The following is a 27767-nucleotide window of genomic DNA, read 5'->3' on the forward strand; positions in this document are numbered from 1 at the left end:
TTTTTATCGAATTACAGTTTCGGTCTGCTCCAGGTTTCTATATTATTTATTTTTCGACGAAGACTACGTTTATATCTCAAACTACACACGGACGACAATTGATACTAGTTAACTTACAATTTAACTGTAACTTACAATGCACCAGGGGAGAAATTTTCAGTCAGCTCCAGGTTTCTGTATTACTTATTTTTCTCAAAGTATCGGTGCAAGCTTTCCTGATAGCCGATTACATTTTTCGAAAGGAAGTTTTTATTAAATTACAAGTCAATGAAGACTACGTTTATTTCTCAAAGTACACACGGACGACAATTGATAATAGTTAGCTTACAATGGTTCGCGCCAGGGGAGAAATTTTCGGTCAGCAGGTGACGCTCGGCCAAGTTGCCAGCTCGAGGTTTCTGTATTTCGCGCAAACGTCGACGGAACCGTAATGAAACGGTAATTGCACGATGTTGATGTTGTAATCCGTGTTCACCAGAACGGCGTTGATCGTGGGTATATGGAACTTATTAGCGAGGTCGTCTTCTTGAAATTCCCCGGTTATCGGGTTCGTGAGAGCGCAGCGGGTTTTCGCGAGCACGCAGGCGGTAGTATTCACGAATAATTGGGCTAGATGGACGTCCGTGTTGTTGAAATCGGGGAACATTCGTATGGCTTCGCCGACGCATTCCCTAAGCTGGGGGAAACGTTCGTTGATAAAGGGTCGTCTCGCGAAATTAACGACAACGAGCTTTCGCTAATTACTATGTACAATTACGATAGAAATTATGGCTTTGAAGTTCCTTGAACCGAGATTCGATGTTCCATGTTCGAGAAAAATGTCGCTACAATTTAGAATAGTATTTTTAAAACCGATGGTGTAAATATACAGCACGAGTCTAAAGGGGTGTAAAGTCGTAGCGAAGAAAATATAAAACAACATCCATGTTTCGTGTTTCCATCGAAAGCTAAAATAATATTGGCTTGTTTGGAAAGTAATTTCGTTTTAATAATAAGTTTACACACTCTGAAAAAATCCTGTTTCAATCTTCACCGAAAGAAAACGAAATGACTTGAGGAACAACCCAATATACAAAAATAACATACAACGTATCTACTTACCGAGCTTCAGTGTCCCGTTACTTTGAAATTTTGTACATTATGTACAGAATCGTTTATACAAATTTCTATATACAGCTCCGCAACTTTTAAGGTACGATTTCTTTCGGTCGAATCGTTTGTCGTCTCGGGTCGAGAGGTTCCGCGCCAGGCCGGACAGTGTTGGACTCGGTGTCCCGTTCTCTGACGATGCAAACGTTCCTCGCTAATTGTTTGTACAATTTTAAGTATAGGAAAAACGATTTCCTCCGCACCGTTCTCGGTCTCGCTCTTGCTTCCTGTTCAATATTTACAATCGCTGTTTCTTCACCTTCGTATGTACACTATTTACACGTAAATAATTTCACACGACGTAGCTGTAATGAACTATGCAGTGCGTTAATGAATGCGTTCGATGATCAGGGAAGGAAAAAGAGGGAAGAAAGAAAAAAAAAAGAAACTAAAGCGTTGCAAAACGATTCAACCGCTTACCAAAGTGTCTTTGTTCACTTGACGAATGCACTCGAGAAACGTGCAGTATATCGTCGAAGGATTGACCCTTGTGTCCACCGAACTGGTGGCATTCTATCTTACAAATAGGAAAAATGTTTAGTCTTGGGAAGGATTTGCGCGCTTTCGCGACAAATATTGTTTTATACGCGACTTACGTCCAAGTATTGTTGACAGTGACCGTAGTCGGTGTTGTTGAGGTAAATATCGGCGCAGCTGGACATGGCGACGAGTAAAGAGTATCCAAGCGGTTGATTGGTAGCCCTGAAGAAGCAGCCGTAGCAAGCGTCTTGCAAAACTGTGTTCGATCCCTGTGACGCGTTGCAAAGTTGATTCAACAGCTCGGGAATCCTCACGCTGAAACGACACACGGTCACCGTTGGAAATTTCCCCGTGCACGATATTTACGTCAGATTGCAATCGACAGTGAACGAAAATACTGTTTAACGGTGGTCCATGATCCCAACAGCTTGGATATACCGTCCTGCATAAGAGGTTCCGTCGAATTGATATCGAGTATCACGAGTAACGTTAAAGCAGCGTAGAAGCGTAGTTTCACCATCGTTGCGCGACATTCATTGATCATTTGACCGGTCGTACGTTCACGCTGGTTGCTTTATAGCAAAGGTAAATCCGAGCACCGGAACCGGGAACGCTTTACCATTTCCGGCAAACACCGCTTTCCATATTTCTAGAGTTAATAACGTTTTAATATTTCGCAACACCAACGTCCGTCCCGTTAGCGTTCTCGATTTCCATGACCGTGGAAGGTTTTAGCGTTGTTCGTACCGCGTCGAGGCGAACTTACCTAATATTTGTTAAATAATTCCAATCTCGAACTTGTGTATTTCTCGAACATCGACCGAAGATTCCTCAGGATCGCGCGAAGACCGAGAACGAAGCACACGTCCGACCATAACGCGCCCGATACCCTTGTCTGCGCACGAATGGCGCGAACTACTGCGGAAATGGAAACTCTGCAGTCGCTTCCATTTTTCCAACATTCTTCTCGGTTTGAATTTCTTTTGTACGTTCAGATACGTATCTCGGTATCTAGAAATCACGACAGAGCGCGATTATCTTTTTTCCCCCGTTACGTTTGATTTCTCTCTTTCTTACGTCGATTTTGCACGACTTCGACGATCGACGCGCGACAAGAGCACGGTTGACGATTCCGCTTGGAACTCGGTGACACGCGGTTGATCGTTCCGCGAAGATGGACCACGGAAGAGATAAAGAACGGTCCGGAAGTCGACGAGCGGAACAAACCGATTCCACGGTCGGTGAAATCGGCCAGTGTCACGGATACGAATTCTCCCGTACGAGATCTCGGTTACGTACATTGTTTCTTTTTTTTTTGCACGGTTGTCGCGAGCTGTGGGAACTTTGCGCTGGAAACACACTCGCGTTCACGGTGCTCGCGGGATCAGGGTGACAATGTCGTCGCGGGCGCATTTTTTCCCCCGCGACACGTATTTATTTTCCAACGGGTAACATCGCTTGAGGGCGAGACGCGAGCCCGCGTTTCCGTTGGTAACGGGAAACAAGACCGTGAACGACACAATCGGAAACAGAGGCTGTTCATTTATCACCAGCACCTTTAAAACACCTCGAGAGTGGGCGAGGGGGTGTATTTTCTTCAAGGTCGTTGTTATTTTCTCCCACGTTTTTCTCTACCCTGTGTTCAACCCTTTTCAATCGAGAGGCGATCCACGATCGTCATTCAATTCGGTGTACTTTCTCCGATTCGGAGAATACGGTTCTTTTATGGAGAACCATCGTGGTTTGGAATTGAAATTAACATTCAATTATTAGTTTCTTGTAAGATGTAAACATATATGTATATACGAAACGTTGAAACGAAAATGTTACGTTTGGAATTAATTATAAGATTCGAAGGATTTCATCGAGGTGATGGTAGCAGGAAAGCTTCGAGTGAAAAGGGTTAGTAATTGACGATGGAACGAAGTCGATCTACCATGTAATCTTGAATTTTATACGTCGAGGACAATGTCCGTGACACAGTGGGACACACTTCGTTGAAAAATATCTAATAGTAGGCGCGGAGAAAAATGCAAGGAACGAATCTCCGTGTGTGAGAATAAATAAAAAATGAAATTTTCACGATTTGGAAAATTTTGGTGCTCGTGGATCGAAGTTATATATAAGTAATAATATCTTCGAGGTTGTCGTTCTCCAAAACGAAGCCACGTGGAATTATTGGATCGTTCGGAGAGTCATTTCCAAAATGGAGAATGTATAATTTAATAAAATGTTTGTACACTCTAAAAAAATCGTGTTTCACCAAAAAGAAAAAAAAAGCGTGCAACCTTCCCTTGAATTCTTTCCGTTGTTACACACTCGCGGTTAAATGTGGCCGCGTTACAAGTAGCGTAACGGGAAAGTATGTTGCACTTGGGGCTCGTAATTCTCGGTACGTTCATTTGTACATAGACGTCGTGCTCGGAAAATTACCATTACTTTTAAACGTTGCCCGCGGATGAATAATATTGTCCGCGCGACGACGCAACTGTTGAACGTTCGCGATAAATTTCCTCGCTGTTTCCAAGACGCGTGTACTTTTTCATCCACGCGACTTCGATCCACTTTAATCAACGTAGCGTCGGTTTCACGCGTACAATTTTAACGAGAATTCATTCAATCGCCTAGGGGACTGTACAATTCGAAACGCGATACAAATTAACCCTTTGCACTCGAGGCCTTTTTTCTTCCGCAAATCAGCAACTCGATTTCGACCAAATTAGGCAAACATTTCACAGGTACTTTAAAAACATTTATAAAGAAACAAGCGTATAGAAATAATAAAATTTCAGCACTGCTCGAGTTCACACTTTAAATCGGCCGGGAGCCGTATCGGCGCTGCTCGAGTGCAAAGGGTTAATCAACGAACAAGAATTCACGGCTACGTCCGTGGTAAGTTTCGAAAGTATCCGTGGTACTCGAACGTGATTATTTCGTTTCGTGTATCGAACTTGGTAAAAATCGTCGAGTGAGATCGGTCGTCGGTGCTTGGAATCGAGATGTTCCAGAAAATGGACACATCTGGCGTTTCGAGTGCTTTCGGGGTGTCGGTTTACGAAACGTTCCGCGCCAAAATCCTGGCAAGTGGATCGGGCACGACGATACGTTGCAAAATATTTTGTCCCGTACTTTCTTTCTTTTTTTTTCTCTCTCCCTCTCTTCAACTCCGCTCCTGAACTCGCGACGTCGAGGATCGCGAATCGGGACGCGAGGAGTCGAGTATGAAAAAAACATGGCGAAGTTCTCTAATTTCGAGTGCCGATGGTAGGCGGTGGGGATCCAGAGTGGAAAGTGGGACACCGTGTGCGTCCGAGACGACACACGTGCCGTGGCTATTTATACGGTAGACGAGCAGAAGAGCGAGGAAGAGACGACGCCTAGGACCCGCCCGAAAAGAGGTAAAAGAGCAAACGGGAGCAAGTGAGCTAGAGGGGGACGAATGAAGAGGGAGGAGGCGAGAAGCGGTGCAACCCCGACGGAACCAGAATTAGAATGACTCACGGGATTATTTGGGTTTATGTAATCCGAGAAATTCGTCGTGGACGACGACGGTGACGTCGGCCGGCGACGTCGCTGCGTCACTGAATCGGGCGACTTATTGGTTTCCCGTAGCTACATACGGGGATCACGGTGTCACGTTGCATCTTTCACGCTGAAACTGGATTTCACGATTGCCTGGAACCGGCTGCCCACTCGCGAACCAGGAACGGAGGGGGTGTTGCCATAGACGCGACGTGTACTCGATTTTGGATCGTTTCTACGTGGAGACATGTTTCTACGGTGTGCTACAAGAGAAACGTAACAATTACTAGGGTATGGTCCACGAGAAACTTAACAATTCCTAGGGTATGCTTCACGAGAAACGTAATAATTCTTAGGGTATACTCCACGAGAAACGTAATAATTTCTAGGGTGTGCTCCAAGAGAAACGTAACAATTCCTAGGGTGTGCTCCAAGAGAAACGTAACAATTCCTAGGGTGAGCTCGAAGAGAAAAATAATAATTCTTAGGGTGTGCTCCAAGAGAAACGTAATAATTCTTAAGATATGCTCCAAGAGAAACGTAACAATTCCTAGGGTGTGCTCTACGAGAAACTTAACAATTCCTAGGGTATGCTTCACGAGAAACGTAACAATTCCTACGGTATGCTCCACGAGAAACGTAACGATTCCTAGGGTATGCTCCAAGAGAAACGTAATAATTCTTAGGATATGCTCCAAGAGAAACGTAAGAATTCCTAGGGTGTGCTCCAAGAGAAACGTAAGAATTCTTAGGGTATGCTCCACGAGAAACGTAAGAATTACTAGGGTGTGCTCCACGAGAAATTTAACAATTCCTGGGGTGTGCTCCACGATAAACGTAAGAATTCCTAGGGTATGCTCCACGAGAAACGTAAGAATTCCTAGGGTATGCTCCAAAAGAAACGTAATAATTCTTAGGGTATGCTCCAAGAGAAACATAATTATTCTTAGGGTATGCCCCACAAGAAACGTAACAATTACTACGTACTCGCGAGGGGACTCTTTTAACGAAAGTTCGCGGAGAATCGACTTTCGACTCGCGTTAAATGGTTCGGTACTGTATCGAATGGTGAATGAGGCATCGAGCGACAACTATAGTGCTTCGTACACCGATTCGACGAATACCTACGTTAATATTATTTTTCCGATCGAAACGGGGCCTTAACGAAGGTTGGAAGTCTTGGTAACTGAACCTGGCTTTCGAGAGTCCAATGGTAATTCTTTCTTTCTCCAATACATTGGGTTGTTCGGAAAGTCATTTCGTTTTCCAAAATGGAGAATATACAATACAATTTAATAAAATGTTATGAACCTGACTTTCAAGAGTCCAGTGGTAATTTTTTTCTTTCTCGAATGTATTGGGTTGCTCAAAAAGTCATTTCGTTTTCCAAAATGGAGAATACTAGTATACAATACAATTTAATAAAATGTTATGAACCTGACTTTCAAGAGTCCGGTGGTAATTTTTTCTTTCTCGAATACATTGAGTTGCCCGGAAAGTCATTTCGTTACAAAATGGAGAATATACAATATAATTTAGTAAAGTGTTTCTACACTCTGAAAAAATCGTGTTCCATTTTCACCACAAAAAACGAAATGACTCTCCGAACAACCCAATACTTATTTTTACGCGCTTTCATCGAATCGAAAATTCATACCGAAGATAACTCTGCAACGAGTTCGTAAAACCGGATAGTCGAAACCGAGAGACGGTAAAATAACAAGACAAAGGATTTTGACGATTTATCGCGAGCGTACGAAGTCGCGTCGATACAATGGTATACAGACGAAAGAGTAAATACCGATCGGTATCCAGATCCGTTCAACAAACGTACCTGGAGAATATTCAATTTTCTCGAAAGCCTCGTACGAGCGTTACTTTACATTTTCAATGTATCTTTTCACGTGGTACTACCTCCTTCCCGGTTGTTTCGCTATTACTAGGACAATCGAGGTAAATAATTATCGACGCAAATTATTTTCGTAAATTGTCAACGAGCGCAACCGACAATACAGAAATTATTGGGTTGTTCGGAAAGTCACTTTGTTTTTTCGAAACACGATTTTCTTAGAGTGTATAAACATTTATATTGTTTATACACTTCTGTGTATAAGTTGTGTGTATAGGTACTTATGTACATAGGTTGTTCGGAAAGTCATTTCGTTCTTCCGAAACACAATTTTCTCAGAGTGTATAAATACTTATACAAATGTATAAATTTCATACAAACATATATAAATATTTATACATTCTAAGAAAATCATGTTTCCAAAAAAAAATTAAATAACTTTCCGGAACATTCCAATATTTCGGTCATTTATTCCCTCCGAAGGACTTGAACAGGAATAATTTTTGAAACATTGTTTCCTCCAGGATCGTTCCTAGGTTTCTCCAGGGGTTGGTAAGTGATTACCGGAATGCATCGGAATAAAGAAATTCACCGATCGTACTCTTAACCGCGTTCTCCTTCTAATTCCTTTTACATGGAACGGCTACGGTTTCGGTATTCCGGCGCTAAAGACCAGTTAAACCCACCGCGGTGATCACCCTTCTTCGGGTCCGGCCCCCGATGACAGCTGCATCTCGCTGTCAATCAGTGTCCTCTTCTCGTTTCCGCGGGCGGTCAATTAAGTGGACGGTAACTCAATCCTTGCGGATGTACCCCGGCACTTTATTTCGAGTCTCACGAGAATAACGAGCCGGCGGTGGTAACTCAATTTCACGAGGCGCGCGCGGACGACGTTTTTGTCGGCGGCGTTTATTTTCGGCCGCGCTCATACTCGATTTACCGAATAAATACGTCTTTCCCGGCGGATCGGGGCGGGTGAGTGGGGCGGTGACCGAGTCGGAATAATTTAATCGCGCTGTAGGATAATAAACTGGCTCTATTTGAAGGCGCGACACGACAGGGGGGTATCGCGGCGCGTGACTCAGAGGGTTGGAACGTCCAAGGAACGCTCGTATAAATCTAGGAAGCCGTTAGCGAATCCGCGCGTCGCTCGACGTGTATTCGGGGATCTTGGTTTTCTTTTTTTCTTTTTCTTCTTCTTCTTCTTCTTTTTTTTCTTTTTTCTTCGTTCGAGAATTCTCCAGCGACGAAACAAATATTAGGACCGAACGAAACGCAACGATTTCAGCCCGTGGCCGGCCGGTTATCGCGATCGAGAGCGAACCGATTCGCGCTGTATTGCAAAAGTGTGTTTACCCTCGGCAAGATCGCATGCCAGATACGAAACATTGATTCCATATAGGTCGACGGAATCAATTACTTACGCTAGCTCACTTTGAAACGTGTATCGTCGGAACGAGGTCGGATACGACGAACGTTCGTACGAATTTCTTGGTTTTTTTTTTTTTTTCTTCGTTATCCTTCTATTCGTAGGAGTTACGTCGGTACGTCGCGAATACCGAATACCTTTGGATGGTTGTCAATTGTGTTCGTGATGGGTGGTGTATATACATACATTATATGTTATAGTGTTATTTTTGTAGTGTAGTATTATCAGTATTAGACGTGATATTGGTAATTTCACGTCTTGGATCAACAGATCTAAGATAGATCGACTATGTATAAAACTAAGGTAATCGTAAATCGACTATGATACATCACTAAATTATCGACTATGTATAAAACTAAAGTAATCGTAGATCGATCACTAAACATAGATCGACTATGAGCACTAAAACTAAGCTAATCGTTTTATTAATTCGCTCTCGGCACACGTCTTTATCGTCTTCATCGTCTACGTTTTTACAAGTTTCTCGTCTCAGTGCCTCTTTCCAACTCTCCTCTCTTACTACGTCTTTATTGGTCCTTTCTCGTGCTCTTATTCATATCGTCCTTACGTCTTTACTAGTCTCTTCTCGTACTTTTATTCATACCGTCCTTATGTCTTTACCAGTCTCTTCTCGTGGCCACACTTTTACTGTTCTTACGTCTTTACCAGTCTCTTCTCGTGACCATACTCTTATTATTCTCACGTCTTTACCAGTCTCTTCTTGTGGCCATACTCATACTCTCACTAGATCTTTACCAGTCTCTTCTCGTGACCATACTCATACTTTCACTAGATCTTTACCAGTCTCTTCTCGTGACCATACTCATACTCTCACTAGATCTTTACCAGTCTCTTGTCGTGGCCATACTCTTACTGTTCTTACGTCTTTACTAGTCTCTTCTCGTGACCATACTCTTACTGTTCTTAAGTCTTTACTAGTCTCTTCTGGTGGCCGTACTCATACTCTCACTACGTCTTTACAAGTCTCTTCTCGTGGCCATACTCACACTCCTACTGTTTCCAAAACGCTCCTCTCGCACCCTACATACCTACTCGCATTCATTTTCTTTCATTCTAATGCACTTCCATGCCCGGTGGACTCATAGTACCCCCTGTGAAGGGTCGCTCGTGCCCTTCGGGAGACCTGGCAACAAACCGGGGCTGTCTACCCAAACGCAGGCCCGCTCGCACGCAATGTCTCTTCCAAGCCTGCACTCAAAGCAGGCCCAAGTCTTTATTCTTCCAAACCTGTACTCGAATTGGGCCCAAATGGACACGAAAAATATTCCAATACCACGATTGCCTAGCGTGTATCTCCAAGTATCGAAGATGATAAAATTTGTTCGACGAGAAAGACGAAGAGGAAAGCAATCCGTTCGGGAAAGTTCCCGGTAGCGAATAAAGGGACCGAATGGCGCGAGTTCCCTCTATCTGAGGGTGAACGCGAGCAGGAAGACCTGTGTACGTGTTCGGGGGTGTCATCGCCACTGGATACTTTCCAATTACGACGACGAGACTCCGTGCGTTCCGTTGATTCGTCGGTAATCCGCGCGAGGTGCTCCTTATTGAATTAGGGGTCGCAGCGAGCGGCCAAATGACAGGGCGTAGACCGCGTGTATTCCTGATTAAGCCTCTTAATTGCTCGTTTCTACCGGCGCGAGAAAACCTGGAGAAAGTTACGACGTAGCCTGGAGGGTGAGAAGAGAATCGCCGCGAAATTGTACCGGAGGACCGCGGAGCCGGTACGGCGCCAGGGTGAAATTAGGCAGTGCATAATTGAGGGTGGAACGATCGTTCGAGGGGGGTACGATCGTTCGACGGAGGGGTACGATCGCGTGCTAGGAACGAGCTCGATTTTTTTCGAAATCGACCGAAATTTCGTCCGCGAGTCGTACAAACGCGACGACGAATCATCAACCCGAGCTACGTGGCTTCCGGCCGAGTCCGCGTTAAATATTTCACCGGGGCTCCGGAATCGTTGGATCGCGTGTTCGAGCGCGATTAGCGTCGCGATGGAATCTGCCGATGCATAATTGACCGGGATAATGTCAACGAAGAACGTTGAGATCGAGTCGAGGCGGTTTTAACCGGGCCTCGTTCTTAATGCATAATTCGTCTCGTGGCGGGTCGAGATCGCGCGGGCAGTAACGCGTGTATTTACACGCCGGGACGCGTACGAATATTGGAAAACTCAACGAATATTGTAAAACTCTAACTGTAACGAAAGTTTTGCGGGAACGGGTTTGTTCGATCACGTGGTGTAATAATGCGCGTTTTCTATCCATTGCTTATAGAAAACAATTCGATCGAGCGATCTTCCCACGGAATTCGCGTTCCGATTACTCGATCGATCGATCGAGATCCAACGTGGCTAATTAATCTCGTACGTTCCTTTTTTTTCTCCTCTTCTTTCTTCTTTTTTTTCCTCTCGTTAGTTTCCACGCGTCCACGATTCGTTCCGTTGAACGCGAAGCTTTCCCGAACGTTTTCCGCGCGCAGTTCCCCCGATTCCGATGACGGTGGCGTCCCAATTATTTTTCCTCTACTCGTTGGCTTTCCCTTCGATTCTTTCGTCGCTGTCCGCTAAGTGCATTAGTCGAACCCGGAAATTGGTGGACGTCCCGCGGTGTGTACGCGCATTAACCCCACCGGTTCCTGTCGTTTCAGGGGTGGTCGTCGTCGTCGTCGTCGACGGTGGTGGTTCGTCGTCGAAAAGGAACAGGAAGCCGAGCTTACGTGGCACGCTCGAGAGGAATGCCCACGTGCGCGCTGTATATCAACAGATTTTAACCTACATACACCGACGGTCCCGTGTCTCCTCCTACGTGTTACGTTCCGCCCCCGTGGAATGCTTTTAGAACCGAATAACCCGCGGCCGTTTCGCGTTCGGATCGGCGCTGCTCGTCCACGATCGTTTCGAATTTACGCGGCAAACGAGTCTTCCTCGTCTCGGTTCGTCGAGCGAGGATCGCGCGGCCAACGACGAAACTGTGAGGACCACCGAGCACTCTTATAGGACCGACACGTAACCTGTATACCAGGTTCACCGATAATCAAAAATCACGTATAGAAATAAAGATTTAGCGCGTCCGCTGAATAAAGCACCCACGTCAATTGGAGCACCCACAAAGAATTGTAGATTCAAAAGAACCAAGTGTCGTCATTTTGGAGCACTAATAAAGGATTGTAGATTCAAAAGAACCAACGTCACCATTTTGGAGCACTAATAAAGGATTGTAGATTCAAAAGAACCAACGTCGCCATTTTGGAGCACCCACAAAGGACTGTAGAATCGAAGGAACGAACGTCGTCATTTTGGAGTACCTACAAAGAATTGTAGATTCAAAAGAATCAAATGTCGTTATTTTGGAGCACTGACAAAGAATTGTAGATTCAAAAGAACCAACGTCACCATTTTGGAGCACCCACAAAGGACTGTAGACTACTTGCTAACTTACTTGATAATCTATATACTCTCTAAATCGCTGCTCGTCATTCGTTGCGTACTCTTACCTGTAATTACGCTAGTATATTCTCTACGGAGGTATTCGATAATTGTGCTAGTATATTCTCTACGGAGACTTTCGTTAAAGGTAACACTTTACAGAGAGGTTCGCTAAATGGTAACTTTTGGCGATTACCTTCTATTTCTACCGAGTAGGAAATAAATCGAATTACTATTATCTTAATATTTGCATTCGCGAATCTGTTGAGTTATTATATATAACTCAATTGAGTTAAATTGCACGGGTGAAACGATTTCAAGAATATAATATTTTTGTTTCGTGATCCGATACGGTCACGTGACACTCGCGACACAGAATTTTCAATTTTATCGCTGCGCGAAAACCTTGAGAATGAAATACGTTTAGACGTATTTACGCGCGAAAATTCATCTCTCGGGAGAAATTTACACGAAGTCCGTGCGTCGAAGTGGTTCTGGGAACGCTCGAAACGTTCGCGCTGTGGAAAAAACTCAGGGAACTTGGGAAAACTGCATTCGATACCCTCTTCTGCGCTCGAGTTTTGTCTCGATGTTCCAGCGAGAACGATCCCGAGGAATAAAATGTAAAGTAACTGTCATCTTTGTCAACGTCAAGTTACTATCATCTTTGTAGAAGAATGGAATTGTTGAGCACAAGAGAAAAGTAAATAGAACGTTTAGTTATACAGTAGAAGATAATACAGTCAGAAAGATATCCAAGTCGGTAACGACCTCCATCCCTCGTGTCTTGATATCTCAATGACTGCCTCGGTGCAACTCGTTGCAACTCGTTGCATTCCAACAATCTTAATATCTTTTTACACGAATGGTGAGTTAAATTGCGCGGTTAAAACAGACTTTGAACTATGATATTTTTATATCGCGACGAAATCAACGCTCGATCGATCCGATGAACTTCGAACAGACGTCACCGGCCGAATGGAAGTTCAACGAACGTCCCGTTGCGGTGTAAATTGAGCGGACGATGTCACCAAGGCCTCACCGAGTACAGGGGAATTACTTTATTACTTTGTTCCAAGTTTATGAAGCGCCGGGGACACTCCGAGTATCAATCCCACGGTCGGAGCGAGTCCCCGCGAAACTCGGGAACTTTTAACGGGGTCGAATTAAAAGTTTCCCGGCTCTCGAAACAAACCGGGACATACACCGGACGTTTCGCGGACGTATTACGTGATAACGGGAGGGAGAAGACGTCCGCGGGAGGTTCCGGAAGCGAGAATTACCTACAGGCGTATCTCGGATCGACCAGCCCGATTAAAACACGCGACGAGCGACTCGGTACTCGGTCGAGGTTCATTCGCGCGCGAATTGGACCGGATACGACACGAATCGTTCTCGTTGGGATAAACGTAACGATGATTTAGGCAGTGACACGTGTTGACGAATAACAGTCGCGTTGGGTTCCAGGGACTGTATTCGTATCGTTCGGTTTCTTCGGTTCGCTTTATTATTGGACACGCGAGATCCTTAGGTATTATATTGGGTTGTTCGGAAAGTCGTTTCGTTTTTTTTTTTTTTGGTGAAAAGGAAACATGAGTTTTTTAGAGTGTATAAATATTTTATCGAGTTATATATTCTCCATTTTGGAAAAAGAAATTACTTGAACGAACAAACCGATAATGAACCAGATATTGTAATCTGTACTTTTATAACAGTTCTCGAGGAGGTATCGTATTCCTGAAAGGGGAGCGATGGTAGAGAGAAAAATGTCGGGTTAGAATATCCAGCGAGTGGAAAATTTGCTATTTTGGAGCACCTACGAAGAATTGTAGATTCGGAGGAATAAACTTTGCCATTTTGGAACATCCACAAGGGACTGTAGAATCGCAGGAATCGACGTTGCCATTTTGGAGCACTCATAAAGGACTGTAGATTCGAAAGAATCAATGTAGCCATTTTGGAGCATCCACAAGGGACTGTAGATGCAAAAGAACCAAATGTAGTCATTTTGGAGCATTGACAAAGGACTGTAGATTCAAAAGAACCAATGCCACCATTTTGGAGCACCCACAAAGGACTGTAGAATCGAAGGAACGAACGTCGTCATTTTGGAGCACCCACAAAGGACTGTAGACTTAAAAGGACCAAATGTCGTCATTTTGGAGCACCCACAAAGGATTGTAGGTTCAAAAGAACCAAACATCGTCATTTTAGAGTGGTGACAAAGGATTGTAGAATTGAGGAATCGAATGTCACCATTTTGGAGCACCCACAAAGGATGGTAGATTCAAAAGAATCAACGTCATCATTTTGGAGCACCCATAAAGGACTGTAGATGCAAAATAACCAAACGTCGTAATTTTGGAGCAGTCACAAAGAACTGTAGATTCAAAAGAACCAACGTCACCATTTCGGAACACCCCCAAAGTACAGTAGATTCAAAAGAACCAAACGTCGTAATTTTGGAGCACTGACAAAGGACCTGTAAATTCGAAGTAAAAGGGCGTTCGGTCCCCCGGAATTCCCCCCTCTTTCTCGAGACGCGAACCAGGCGTACGTCATCGAGGGATACCCAACGGTGCACATACGTGTACCGTCGTTTTCGTCGTTGGGGAGCCTAATTCGCGGCTGACCGAGATATCGCGCGGATTTCCCGGTTGTTCCGTGTCTACACGGGTCGTTAGGTTTTCGAGAGTGAGTCCGCCGGGCTGTTCGTCGTTCCACCCTGTTGCCGTGGATAAGTATTATAAGAAACTGGCGGTGTAACGCGCGGTGCTGATAAAAATCAGTCGGCCGGGCGAAAGGGGAGCCGAAATCGGTCTCGTGGGTGTAATACACCGTCGCATTATCGTTATCCTCGACGGATACTTTCATTGATATCGCGCCTCGTCGTCCCGTCCCGTTCCGTTCCGTCCCGTGTGTTTTGGACTTCGCGCGGCTCGTTGTCGCGGGGTAGGAACCTAGTCGCGTTACAGCCCGCTCGTACACACTGTAAACATCTTTTAACGATTATTGCCGCCTGTAAATCGTGCGTTTCGCGCGCAACCTCCTCGTCGCGCACCGACGAACACGATGACGCAAAACGTTCCCGAACCGTTGGCCCGGAATACTGGCCGTGCTCTTTCTCGAAACGCGTACGCGCGATTACGGCCGGAACTGTCACGGCTTTGTTGGACCGGCGATTGTTGCGAACGCTCCTTTGTTCGATACGCGTCGAGCGCGTTCGGGACGCCCTCGTTCGAGAGATTTATTCACGCCCGTGATCTTATTCGTCGAGCGTTACGTCCAGATTCGTATACTTGCGCGTGCTCGATTTAACGGAACGGTACTACGGGAATAGATACCTTTTGGAGCACCTACGAAGAACTATAGATTCGGAGGAATGAAATTTGCCATTTTGGAACACCCATAAACAACTGTAGGTTCAGAAGAACTAAACATCGTCATTTTAGAGTGCTGACAAAGGATTGTAGAATCGAAGGAACGAACGTCGTCATTTTGGAACACCCACAAAGGACTGTAGATTCAAAAGAACCAATGTCACCATTTTGGAGCACCCACACGGGATACCCACCGCGTTTACGGTGGGATACCGATCTATTGATCGTACGGAAGTACGATCTGATCGTTTAGAATACGTTATGGAAATTTAAACGACCATGTGGAATTGAATATTTAGAAATTTTGATGGGAGAAACAAAATTTCGAGGGGAGAACCGCGTAATTTAATAGCGATCGTGATCGATTGGGTGATCTAGAAATGTAAAGGACCATGTGGAATTGAATATTTAGAAATTTCTATGGAAGAAGAAAATTTCGGGGGAAGAACCGCGTAATTTAATAGCGATCGTGATCGATTGGGTGATCTGGAAATCTAAGCGACCATATGGAATTGAATATTTGGAAATTTCGATGGAGAAAGAAAATTTCGAGGGAAGAACCATGTAATTTAATAGCGATTGTGATCGATAGGGTGATCCAGAAATGTAAACGAACATGTGGAATTGAATATTTAGAAATTTTGGTGGAAGAAGAAAATTTCGAGTGAAGAATCGCGTAATTTAATAGCGATCGTGATCGATAAAGTGATCTAGAAATGTAAACCACCATGTGGAATTGAATATTTAGAAATTTCGATGGAAAAAGAAAATTTCTAGGGAAGAATCGCGTAATTTTATAGCGATTGTGATCGATAGGGTGATCTAGAAATCTAAGCGTCCATATGGAGTTGAATATTTAGAAATTTCGATGGAAAAAGAAAATTTCGATAGAAGAAGAAAATTTCGAGGGAAGAACCGCGTAATAAAATAACAATCGGAAGTGTATTTATACGAACGAGAACAAACTTCGCGTAGGTAATCTTTCAACGTTTGGTCGATCTCGTCGCAGAGGCGGTTAGAGGAGATAATAATTTAACATACGATCGCACTGATATACATATATATAAAAATTATCAACCACGTGTTCCACGTGCACTTTCCTTTCCATTTCCAAGCGACACCAGGCGTGCAACTACTCCTACCAACCCGGTTCTCACGTCTGCTCCGAAAGATCGTTTCCGCGCGAAACAAAGTTACTCGAAAGCTGATGATCGTTGGTCTACCGCAGCTAGAACGAAATCATACGATCGATCGCAACCCCGTTGTCTGTGCGTTTCCCAAGTTCCGTAATTCCCGACGATCGTTCTTTTCCTTACTCGTCGTAACGCGATCGAGTTTTTCGCGATCTCGTAGCGACTCCACGGTTTTGGAAACGCGACGCCCGTCCCGGCGCAAATCGCGTCGTTCGGCGCACGAGAAAAATAGAAGCTCGCGACATTTTCGAGGAGCCTGGAATACGCTCGTTAATTTTAACGATCCCATCGAATCGACTACGGGGCACACTACCCGCGCGCGTTTCGCTGCACCGCTTCCGCCGCCGTCTCATTTTCGCTCGCACTTTACTCCGTTGTATACGTTTCGCATTTCGATTCGATCGGCTCGTAGCTACCCGCGCGCGAATAGAATCGAGCCACACCGACGATGGTGTTACTCGCGAGACTGGCGATCTCAGCCTTCCTCGAATACGTTCGAAAACATTTTAGCGAAACGTACTTCCGCCCGATTCGATCTTCTTCGTCGCCGCGGATTCGCTACGGTGGTACGTCTTCCAATACGAAGGTAACTCCTAACCATTTACCGGAGAGTATTCTTCGCGGGATGTTCGACCTATTTCATAGTTGTTGGAGCAAATCTAACAGATGTAAAAAGATTCTTTTATATTTTGTTTAGACGAGACACGAGAGTAATGTGATATCACGGTCGTAATTGGGAACTACGATCGAAAATTCTCCGAGATCGACAACTACGATTCGTAGAAGTGTATTTTGATTCTGTTGGGACAAATGTAACAACGATTTAGGTAGTGTCAGATGAGAGTAATGAGATATTAGGGTTGTAATTGGGAACTGCGATCGAACGTTCTACGATCGAAAATCGACAGCTATGATTCGTAGAAGCGTAGTTTGATTCTGTTGGAACAAATGCAACAACGACTTAGGTAGTAATTGGAAACTATGATAAAAAATCCTCCGAGATCGACGACTACGATTCGTAGAAGCGTAGTTTGATTCTGTTGGCACAAATGAAACAACGACTTAGTGCCAGATGAGAGTAATGAGATATCATGGTCGTAATTAGAAACTACGATCGAAAATTCTCCGAAATCAATTTATTATACGAATAATAATAAAAGCTACGAAGCCTGATTTTTAGAAGCACATTTTGATTCTGTTGGTACAAATGCAACAACACTTAGATAGTACCAGACGAGAGTAATGAGACATCACGATCGTAATATGAAACTACGATTGAAAATTGTCTGAGATTGACTCATTATACGAATAATAATAAAAGCTACGAGCCTGATTTTTAGAAGCACATTTTGATTCTCTTGGGACAAATGCAACAACGACTTGGGTAGTGTTACACGTCGATGAACAGTCAGTGTTCTTTTTCAATTTTCTATAGTCAGTCGCAAGTCAATCGAGAAAAACACACGATACTGTTCGTCATTCGCGTGAAATTGAATCGCTATATTACTGAATATTGTAAGAAACATCGGTGATTCTCGAATATACAATGTACAATTGTACGAGGAACAGGTCGATGTTACGTTTAGCGAATGCTTCTTTGCTTTTTACGAATTCTTGTTGCAAAAATTCTGATTATATCTGGTTTATTGTAATACGATTATAATACTATGGTTTATTATATTAGCTTGTTCCTCAAGTCATTTCATTGTTTTTTGTGAAAATGAAACACGATTTTTTCAGAGCGTATAAACACTTTACCAAATTATATATTCTCCATTTTGAAAAACGAAATTACTTGAACGAACAACTTAATAGAAATTACAAAAGCGACAATATCGCGGAGTAAAAACAAAGGAAACGACAATATCGTAAAGTAGAAACAACAGATACAATTCTCCATTTTGGAAAACGAAATGATTTTCCTAACAACCTAATAGAAATTACAAAAGCGACAATATCGCGAAGTAGAAACAAAAGAAACGAAAATATCGTAAAGTAGAAACAACAGATACAATTCTCCATTTTGGAAAACGAAATGATTTTCCCAACAACCTAATAGAAATTACAAAAGCGACAATATCGCGAAGTAGAAACAAAAGAAACGACAATATCGTAAAGTAGAAACAACAGATACAATTCTCCATTTTGGAAAACAAAATGACTTTCCGAACAACTCTATAATAAACCAGATATTACAATTCGAAGCTTCGCAACAGATTCAGATCGTATCCAACGAGTCCAGCTCGTAGTTCACATCAAACGATTCAACTTCGAAGCTCGAAGCATCCATCGATCGATTCGGATTTGAGAATACTCCTGCTCTATATCGAACATTGTTCCGTGCTAGTATCCACGACTCAAACTGGTTCTCCAGCCCGAGGGTTTATCCAGGGCGCGTTAAAATGGCACGTGTGCCTGGAAACGGGCCATTCCGTCTCACCTGTTGTGTACCGGAGCACTCCCGATTGATTTTCGTCCGCGTGAAATCGATTCGACGTCTACTCGTTTCAAACGAAATTTACATTCCGTGAGTGTGCACGGTTCTTCACTCGGTGTCTCTGGAAAAATAATCGACGACTCTAGAAAAATAATAACGACTCGACATCTTTCTCACCGAACCATCGTCGTGGTCGTCTTCGTGGGCACCTCTCGATCGATCCTAGTGAAAGTTTCGTGGAAAAACGATACCTGAAATCGCGATCCCCGGCCCCTCGGGTTCCATTGTTACGGTTACTGTTATGCTTTCGGAGATCCATCCAGCGAGGATGAAGTACCATTCCGCACCGAGCCGCCACTTTCGCACGAGTCATCGAGAATATTTCGTCCAAGGGACGCGCGCATCCTTCCCTTTCACCTCCCCGTTGCCACCCTCCGTCCCCAAGTTTCGTCATTTGATTTCGAGGGTGCGCGAAGATCGTGTTTACCCTCTTTATGCACTTAGAGTCTCATCAACCTCTTCAGGGAACCCCCCGGGTTCCTCGTTTCTTCTTCAAACGGCTTTGGTAAATTTAGCAGACGACGACGAGAGAGAGAAAGAGACACTGTAGGTAGAAACGAACGCGGGGTGAAAGAGGAAATATGTATTTCGCAGGTTCATCTGTTGACCGTCTTGTTATCGTTCGGTCTTTTTCGTCGCTCGACCATCCGCGAGAACACGACACACACTCTCTGGACCACCCTCGTCTAGCCGCGACTCGATACTTCCATAGTCGTTGGAAAAAATTACTCGGATCTCGCTCGCGACGAAAGGATCGCGTTCGGAACCGTTCCAGCTAGGCGTGGTGTAATCGTCGCGGAACGGGGGACACTTCCTGTAAATTTTACACGATATTGCGCTAGACGCGCCTCTGTAACTCTTGTTCGCCGCCATCGTTTTCCGGATATTAAAGCGCGTGCAGACTCCTAAGGTTGAAAAATTATTGGACCGTTTCGTGATTCTTCACGGCCCGTGTATCCGGTCTCTCTCTCTCACTCTCTTTCTCTATTCCCGGGGAACGATGGTGACGCTCCTGGACGTTAATAATGTACCGGGGGATACAACGGGGCTGTAATGTAACGCGATAAATAATAGCGCGACGTCTTGTAAAGTGCATCTAGCCGTGGAGTGGCCGCGATCGTCGAGTACAGGCGGTTCCAGGCTACGGTGGCCCATGGTGAAGCTTTACGCGCCGGCACATTTTTGAATAATGTAGCTGCAATGCCGCGATGAATTGTGTCACATTGTTGCGGCACGGAGGAACGTCTGCGGCTCGGTAAGAGGGAGAGGACGTGTTAATGGCTGGGAAAAAAGAACGCATTGAAATCACCGCGAGAAACGAATTTTTCGGGAACAAAGGGAACCATGTGTCACCACATAATGATACTCGCGAATCTTCACGGTGGTTTTCTTTCGAGGGTTTCGCAAATGAATTTTTCAAGGACGACGCGGTGGTTTCGTTTTTTTTTTCCTGAGTGGAGAACCAGCGGGAACGAAACCAGAACGAATCGACGCGATCGACGATTGGAAGCGACGCGCACAGGTAACCCAATAAAGCTCGCATGAATGAAAACCTCTCGCGATTCGACGATGCCGTGCGTGCGTACCTACGTGCGTGAGTGAGTGCGTGCGTACGAGCGGCCAGATGCACGCACGGTGTCGCGTGACACGAGAACGCTTAAATCGCGGTAATTAGGCAGGTGGAAAAATGGATAGGCCTGGATACGAGCGGAAACGGGGCGTCACGGCGTCACGGCGTCACGACACGTGTCGTTCCGCGACCACGTGTCCCAACACACACCCCCCACGATCACCCTCCACGCGAGGAACACTTCGTTCGCGAAACAATGTTGCCTCGTTCCTTATCGTGCCGTCCAGCCGCGGCTTAACGAGTTCTTGGCGGTTGGAGATTTTTTTTAAGCTACTTCCGTACGAGAGCGTGCGTACACGCGTAGGTGCATCGAGTGGTTAATATTCGCACGGACGTCGTTTTCTACGGGGTAGATCCACCGATAAGGAATTCTGGGAGCTCGCGTTCCTCGTTTCGTAGCTTTGCGCTACGTAATTAGTCGTACGAACGACACGGGGGAACGACGAACGTTACGAGAAAGTTCGGTCTTGTGTGCAGATCTTTTTGTCGATGTACACGTTGTGTGCAAATTTTTTTATCGATATACACGTTGTGTGCAAATCTTTTGTCGATGTACATCTTGTGTGTAGAGTTTTGTCGATGTACACGTTGTGTGCAGAATTTTTGTCGATGTACATCTTGTGTGTAGATTTTTTTGTCGATGTACACCTTGTGTGTAGATTTTTTGTCGATCTACACGTTGTGTGCAAATTTTTTTGTCGATGTACACGTTGTGTGCAGATTTTTTGTCGGTGTACACGTTGTGTGCAAATTTTTGTATCAATGTACACGTTGTGTGTAGATTTTTCGTCGATGTACACGTTGTGTGCAGATTTATTGTAGATGTACACTTTGTGTGCAAATCTTTTTGTCGATGTACACTTTGTGTGTAGATTTTTTGTTGATGTACACCTTGTGTGTAAATTTTTTGTCGAAGTATACGTTAAGTGCAAATTTTTATGGATGTACACCTTGTGTGCAAACTTTTTGTCGATGTACACGTTGTGTGCAGATTCTTTTGTTGATGTACACGTTGTGTGCAAATTTTTGTCGATGTACACCTTGTGTGCAAATTTTTCGTCAATATACACCTTATGTGCAGATTTTTTGTCAATGGACACGTTGTGTGTAGATTTTTTGTCGATGTACACGTTGTGTGCAGATTATTTTGTCGATGTACACGTTGTGTGCAGTTTTTTTGTTGATGTACACCTTGTGTGTAAATTTTTTGTCGATGTATACGTTAAGTGCAAATTTTTATGGATGTACACCTTGTGTGCAGATTTTTTGTCGATGTACACCTTGTGTGCAAATCTTTTTGTCGATGTACACTTTGTGTGCAAATTTTTTGTACTTTGAACCTCGTCGTACCGTACTTGGCTCTTCTCGAACCCCAAGAAACTTTCGTATCGCTGCAATTATCATCCATTGATTTTTCTTAGACTTTGAGAACACTATAAAATATTAAAATTTTCCTTTGAAACGTCTACGAGAGATAGTCCTGCGAATCGTAGATTTTTCGTGCTTTAAATTCGATCGTAACGATGGACTTTTACATAGAATCTTCTCGCTTTCGAGATGTAAACTCTTAGTAGATATCTATCGAATTGTTCGGAAAGTAATTTCGTTTTCCAAAATGGACAAAATATAATTTAATAAAATATTTACACACTCTGAAAAAATCGTGTTTCATTTTCACAAACAAAAAAAAATAAAATGACGTTCCAAACAACCCAATACAATCTCTCGTACCGCAAGAAGCCACGCTCGACGAGAAACGCGTATCAACCGGTCAAAGTTTCAAAGAAAAGACGGTCAGGTATTTTAAAGTAATTAGTAATTACCTAGCGGACAGTAATTGGCCGGGTTTCTCGGCCGGTTTGTTCGATCGACTCGAGGAAGATTCACCGAGACGGAAACGGCACGCGTCTCGAGATAGATAAAACCACGAACGAACGAACGAACAATCGAGTGAAAATTTACAATGTAGTATACGTAACCCTTTACGCGACTCTCTCCGCGAAGCAACTACGATTACGTTTGCCAGCTATGGATAAATTCCTTCCCCTTCGACAAGTTTTCATCAATCTCACCTCCAAAAGTTCTTATTCTCCGTGAAAACGTTAAAATCGTAAAAAAAGCGACTCGTTCGATCCCGGATGAGCGCCATAAGACTCTAAGAAACCAGTGATCGGAAAAGAGCGGGAAGATTCGCGCGCGAATGTTCATCTCGATCGTTGTTAGCTCGAATATCGACGAATGGCAGCTCACGGGATAACGAGGGAAACGCGATCGAGGACCGCGCTGGAACAAAGGGCCAAGCCCTTTTCTCGCGAGTCCAGGACCTTTGCCGCAGGTATCCGCGATGGCGTTGCTGTCTCGCGAGAAAAATGGAGGAGGAGGGTGAATTTTCCCGCGCGCTCTCTCACCCTCCCTCGCCCTCTCTTGACCCTCTCTTTCTTTACACTTTCCGCTCCTCGGTCCCCTCGCTCCTCTCGTCTCTCGTTTTCCGTCTCTCTTGACGCCGCAGAAAGGGCGGGAAAGGACAACGAAGGGCGGGTTACGCGAGGAGGGAGGCTACGAGAAGGTAGCACGCCGACGACTACGGCGACGACGACGACGACGACTACGACGACGACTACGACGACGACGACGACGATGGACGGTGTAGTAGGGATACCGTGGCGAACTGGCGGGGATGAAACGAATCAATACTTTTGCACTCAGGCTCCCTCGGGTTCAGGGCTGTGAAATTTTGGCGCGAACAGGCCCCGTGTGCTCTCTTGCTACATTTGGAAAATTATTGTTGAGTTACCACGGGTCTCGATCTTGACACTTTTTTCGTTGTCCAGAGGAGACATTTATAGAAACGTTGTGGTATTGCGAGATTGGTGATAGTTTTTGGTTGTGGAATTTTCGCGCCGAATTTTACACGCCTTTTTCGCAAAATACTTTGCAATGGGGTTAGATATTCGGTTGCTTTCTATTTTAAGGAAAATGATAGATGTTACGCGATGCAGTATTGTTGTCAGTGTTTGGTTGAGGGTTGCGAGGTTTTGGCGCGAACACGCCCTGCTCGCCTTCCATTCGGAGATCTCGATTCGCGTTTACACTCGAGGCTTCTTTTGCTACCAGAAATCTCGAGAAAATTCTTTAGGAAAATTAATCTGGAACGGAACATTTTTGTATACTTTGCATATATGTGTTTACAATCTACAAGAACGTGATATTTGTATTCTAATTTGAATTCTAAACCATGAAGTTTTCCCTTGAAATTAATCTGAAATGGAACATTTTTATATACTTGTAAACGTGTGTTTACAGTCTACAAGAATGTGATATTTATATAACAATTTCAATTCTAAACCATGAAGTTTTCCCGTAAAATTAATTCTAAATGGAATATTTTTATATACATGCGTTTACACTCTAGAAGAACATGATATTCCAATTTAAATCTGAATTCTAAACCATCAAGTTTTCCCGTAAAATTAATCTCATTTTTATATACATGCGTTTACACTCTAGAAGAACATGATATTCAAATTTAAATCTGAATTCTAAACCATGAAATTTTCCCGTAAAATTAATCCGAAATGGAACATTTTTATATACACGCGTTTACACTCTACAAGAACGTAATATTTAAATTTAAATTTGAATTCTAAACCACGAAGTTTTCCCATAAAATTAATTTGAAATGGTATATTTTTATATACTTCTCGTTTACACTCTAGAAAAACCAGATATTTAAATTCCAATTAGAATTCTAAACCACGAACTTTTCCCGGATCGAACATAGTACACTGAATTAGGTGGCGACCGTGGATCTCCTCTCGAGTGCAAAGGGTTGCAAACCCTTTGCACTCGAAGCTTTCAGAAACTAGCACCCCGATGAAATCCTTCAAATCGTGTAATTAATTTAAAACGGAACATTTTCATTTCAATATTACACGTATATATTTACATCTTACAAGAAAGTAGTAATTAAATCTTAATATAAATTCCAAACCACGATGGTTTTCCCAATTGGAGAAAGTACACCGAATTAAATGGCGATCGTACACCTCCTCTCGAGTCCAAAGGGTTAATTTTGTGAATAATCCAAAAGAAATCGGTCCAGGTGGTTACTCGTCGATCGTGATTTACAAAATGTAAAAATAACGAAAAAATGTGTCTCTCTCGACACAATTCACCGTTTAATCTCGACAAGAAATCACCGTTTCGACCAAGAATATATCGTTGTTGTTGTTGTTCGCCCGAGCTACGATTTAGTTAACAATAGTCGAGAGCCACGCGTCCTCTCTGGCAAGTTTACGCGCAGCGGTGAACTTGGATTCGAGAAGATAATTGCTCATTAAGCCCGAAACTCCGTTGATGAAATTGAATGTTCGTGGATGGTCGGGTTACGTGCGCGTAGACGGAGCTTGTTGCGCTTCGAAAAGTTGATAACGCGATAACGATAACGCGCGAGACCGGTGAGGGATCGAGATAAACAAGACACGTTGAAGAACGAGGCGATCGTGATCGACGACATCGACGATCAACGCCACGAATCATCGACAAAGTTCCATCGATCGTGAATTACACGAATCACGATCGTCGAACGTTGCAAACAACCGAAACGTAGTTATTTGCGCGCATAAAATCTCGCCGTAGCCCCGTTCGCCGACAAAATACAAGGCAAACAGGATCGGCTCGATTCCGTGATTTCGCGCGTAAACAAGATTTCCCGCCATCGGGTCGGTGCACGCACGAGCATCGAGCGTTCCCCACCGAAAAACACAGGGAAACGTGACCGAAGCCACATATAGTAATGGTGTTGTTCACTATTCGGTGTTCTCGTTGGAACCTCGAGCGTAAAAATTTCGCGGTAAGAACCAGCGGGAGGATCGTTCGAGAGTCGATGAAAGCTGTCGAGAAACGTTCGTGGCCGTTTCTCGCGTACGTTCGTCGTACGAGGGTGTGTTAACGCAGGGACCTCTGACCCCCGGAGGTGTTCGATCGCGCGACGTTTCACGAGAGACCACGATCGTGAAAACTCGAGGAAAAATTGATACCGGCTCGAATCACACGGTTAATCGAATTTACGGTAACACCGTGTCCGTGGTTCCCTCTCCCTCTCACACCGTGAACTCGACAATAAAATCGAGGCGGAACGAGCGGTGGGCAACGCTCCGTGGACTTTATCGAGTGGCAACGAGTCGTTGGTTGCGCTCGTATCACGAGTGGGGATGGTTTCAGGTGCCCCACGATGCGCCACGAAGTCACTACGGCACTGCGACAACCTCCTCTCCGACGCCGGAACGTATACGTGACGTAGTTTATAGTGGGGATGAATGACGTCAGTGGTCGATACACACGGTTCTCCTCCTCGAGTACTACGCCACCCCCTAGCTAGCTGGCCGCCGGCGGGTGGGACGCTCGGAATGGGGTTGGTTTTCGCTCAGCCAGCGTGGGTGGTTTCGAGGTGTTCGCCGTCTATTCCGCCGCAATACGGTCCGTGAATGGCCCCGGCTACTTGCATTCCGCAATTTTCACGGGGAAGGTAGACTTCGTTATTACAGCTCGAGTGTCACGAGTGCCGTTGGAGGGGCGTGAGGAGGGCCGGGGGAGGAGAAAGAAAGAGGAGAGAGGAAAAAAAAAAATGAACGAAGGAAAGGTTTTCACGTACTACGACGAGGACCGAAAATTGCGGGGCCATTGTACGGCCTCGCGTAACCCCGGGCCGTACGACGAAATTAGTTCCGGTATTCGTAACCCTACGCCTCTAACCCGGTTAACCGTTCCACGAGCATAGATTTAAGGTCGGCGGATCGGTTCGACGATTCTACGACTGGTTCCTACCTACCTCCTTTCTACGCGCCGGATTTAACGAGATCGCGAGATTTTTTGAAACGACGTTCTTCTAATTGGACCACGACCAGGCACGGTTTGTTTCGCGACCAGTCGCGGGAAACGAGCGTAATCACCGATCGGTACGTACGACCGGACGAAATTACGCGAGTTACGGGCTCGCGGGACGAAATTATCGGATGGAGGATAGCGATGTTTGAATAAGATCGTCGCGAGAGCGTTCCTTCGTCGCGAGAGGACGAATTTTTACGTTGAATGGCGACTCTGGGAGAATACTAGGTCGTTCGATCAGTTTTGTCGTTTTTTCCAGTGGAAAAGAAAGATACTGGGTTGTTCAGGAACGTCATTTCGTTTATCGATATAGAGAATGTGTAATTTAGTAAAATTACTTTTATTAGGTTGTTCGGGAAGTCATTTCGTTTTCCAAAATGGAGAATATGTAATTTGATCAAATGTTTATACGCTCTAAAAAAGTCGTTTTTCATTTTCACTGAGAAAAATTAAATGACTTTCCGAACAACCCTTAAAAAAAATACTATGACGCTTGGACTTTGAACAATGGTAAATATACAAATCTATGTGAAACTTCACACATGTTTATAAAACAGTGGTACCATCTTTGGAAAAATGAAACGACGAATATTCTTTTTATTATACAGAGAAAATGTAAAGAGGTATTTTAGAGTTTTTATTTTATTATAATAAGAGTTTCATAGTATTGTGACCTATATATTACGTAACAAGTATAGAAATAATAACATAGCCGTCATTAATTCTTTGCACTCGAAGAACTTTTCTGCTACCTGTATAATTAATTTCAAACGGAACATTTTCGTTTCAACGTTTCGTATACATATATGTTTACATCTTACAAAAAAGTAGTAATTGAATTTTAATCTCAATTCCAAACCACGACGGTTTTTCGAATTGGAAAAAGTACACCGAATCGAGTGGCGATCGAGGATCGCCTCTCGAGTGGAAAAGGTTTTAACCTTATATACGCCTTCGAAATATGACCATTCATATACCAAGAGTGTATATACATGCCCTCGAGGAATGACCATTAATATACGAAGAGCGTATAGATATACTCTCGAAGAATGACCATTCACGTACAAAGAGCGTATATCTACGCCATCGAAGATTGACAATTAATATACGATGAGCGTATATATACGCCTTCAAAGAATGATCATTAATATACGAAGAGTGTATATATACGCCCTCGAAGAATGATCATTAATATACGAAGAGCGTATATCTACGCCATCGAAGATTGACAATTAATATACGAAGAGCGTATGTATACGCCCTCAAAGAATGATCATTAATATACGAAGAGTGTATATATACGCCCT

General features: G+C 44.1%; 1 protein-coding gene and 1 long non-coding RNA gene across 2 annotated transcripts in view; one reads left to right on the forward strand and one right to left on the reverse strand.

Moving 5' to 3' along the window:
- Nucleotides 1-27767, forward strand: part of LOC143148518 (uncharacterized) — a 325304-nt gene that overhangs the window by 23876 nt on the left and 273661 nt on the right. The window lies entirely within an intron of this gene.
- On the reverse strand, nt 359-2173 carry LOC143148516 (uncharacterized). The gene is made up of 4 exons (XM_076314913.1): nt 2028-2173; nt 1746-1944; nt 1570-1662; nt 359-676 (listed from the first exon to the last, which is right to left on the reverse strand). The coding sequence occupies exons 1-4, from the start codon at nt 2171-2173 to the stop codon at nt 359-361; spliced, it is 756 nt and encodes a 251-aa protein (XP_076171028.1).

This window comes from Ptiloglossa arizonensis, chromosome 6 (assembly GCF_051014685.1).
Source record: "Ptiloglossa arizonensis isolate GNS036 chromosome 6, iyPtiAriz1_principal, whole genome shotgun sequence".
Lineage (NCBI taxonomy): Eukaryota > Metazoa > Arthropoda > Insecta > Hymenoptera > Colletidae > Ptiloglossa > Ptiloglossa arizonensis.

What these genes read in the sequence shown, in the direction of transcription:
- LOC143148516 (XM_076314913.1), bottom strand. Translation starts at nt 2,173, where the DNA reads ATGATCAATGAATGTCGCGCAACGATGGTGAAACTACGCTTCTACGCT. An exon ending in ACTGTCAACAATACTTGGAC is followed by an intron (nt 1,663 to 1,745) that starts GTAAGTCGCGTA and finishes TTTGTAAGATAG; the next exon opens with AATGCCACCAGTTCGGTGGA. An exon ending in AAGTGAACAAAGACACTTTG is followed by an intron (nt 677 to 1,569) that starts GTAAGCGGTTGA and finishes CGTTTCCCCCAG; the next exon opens with CTTAGGGAATGCGTCGGCGA.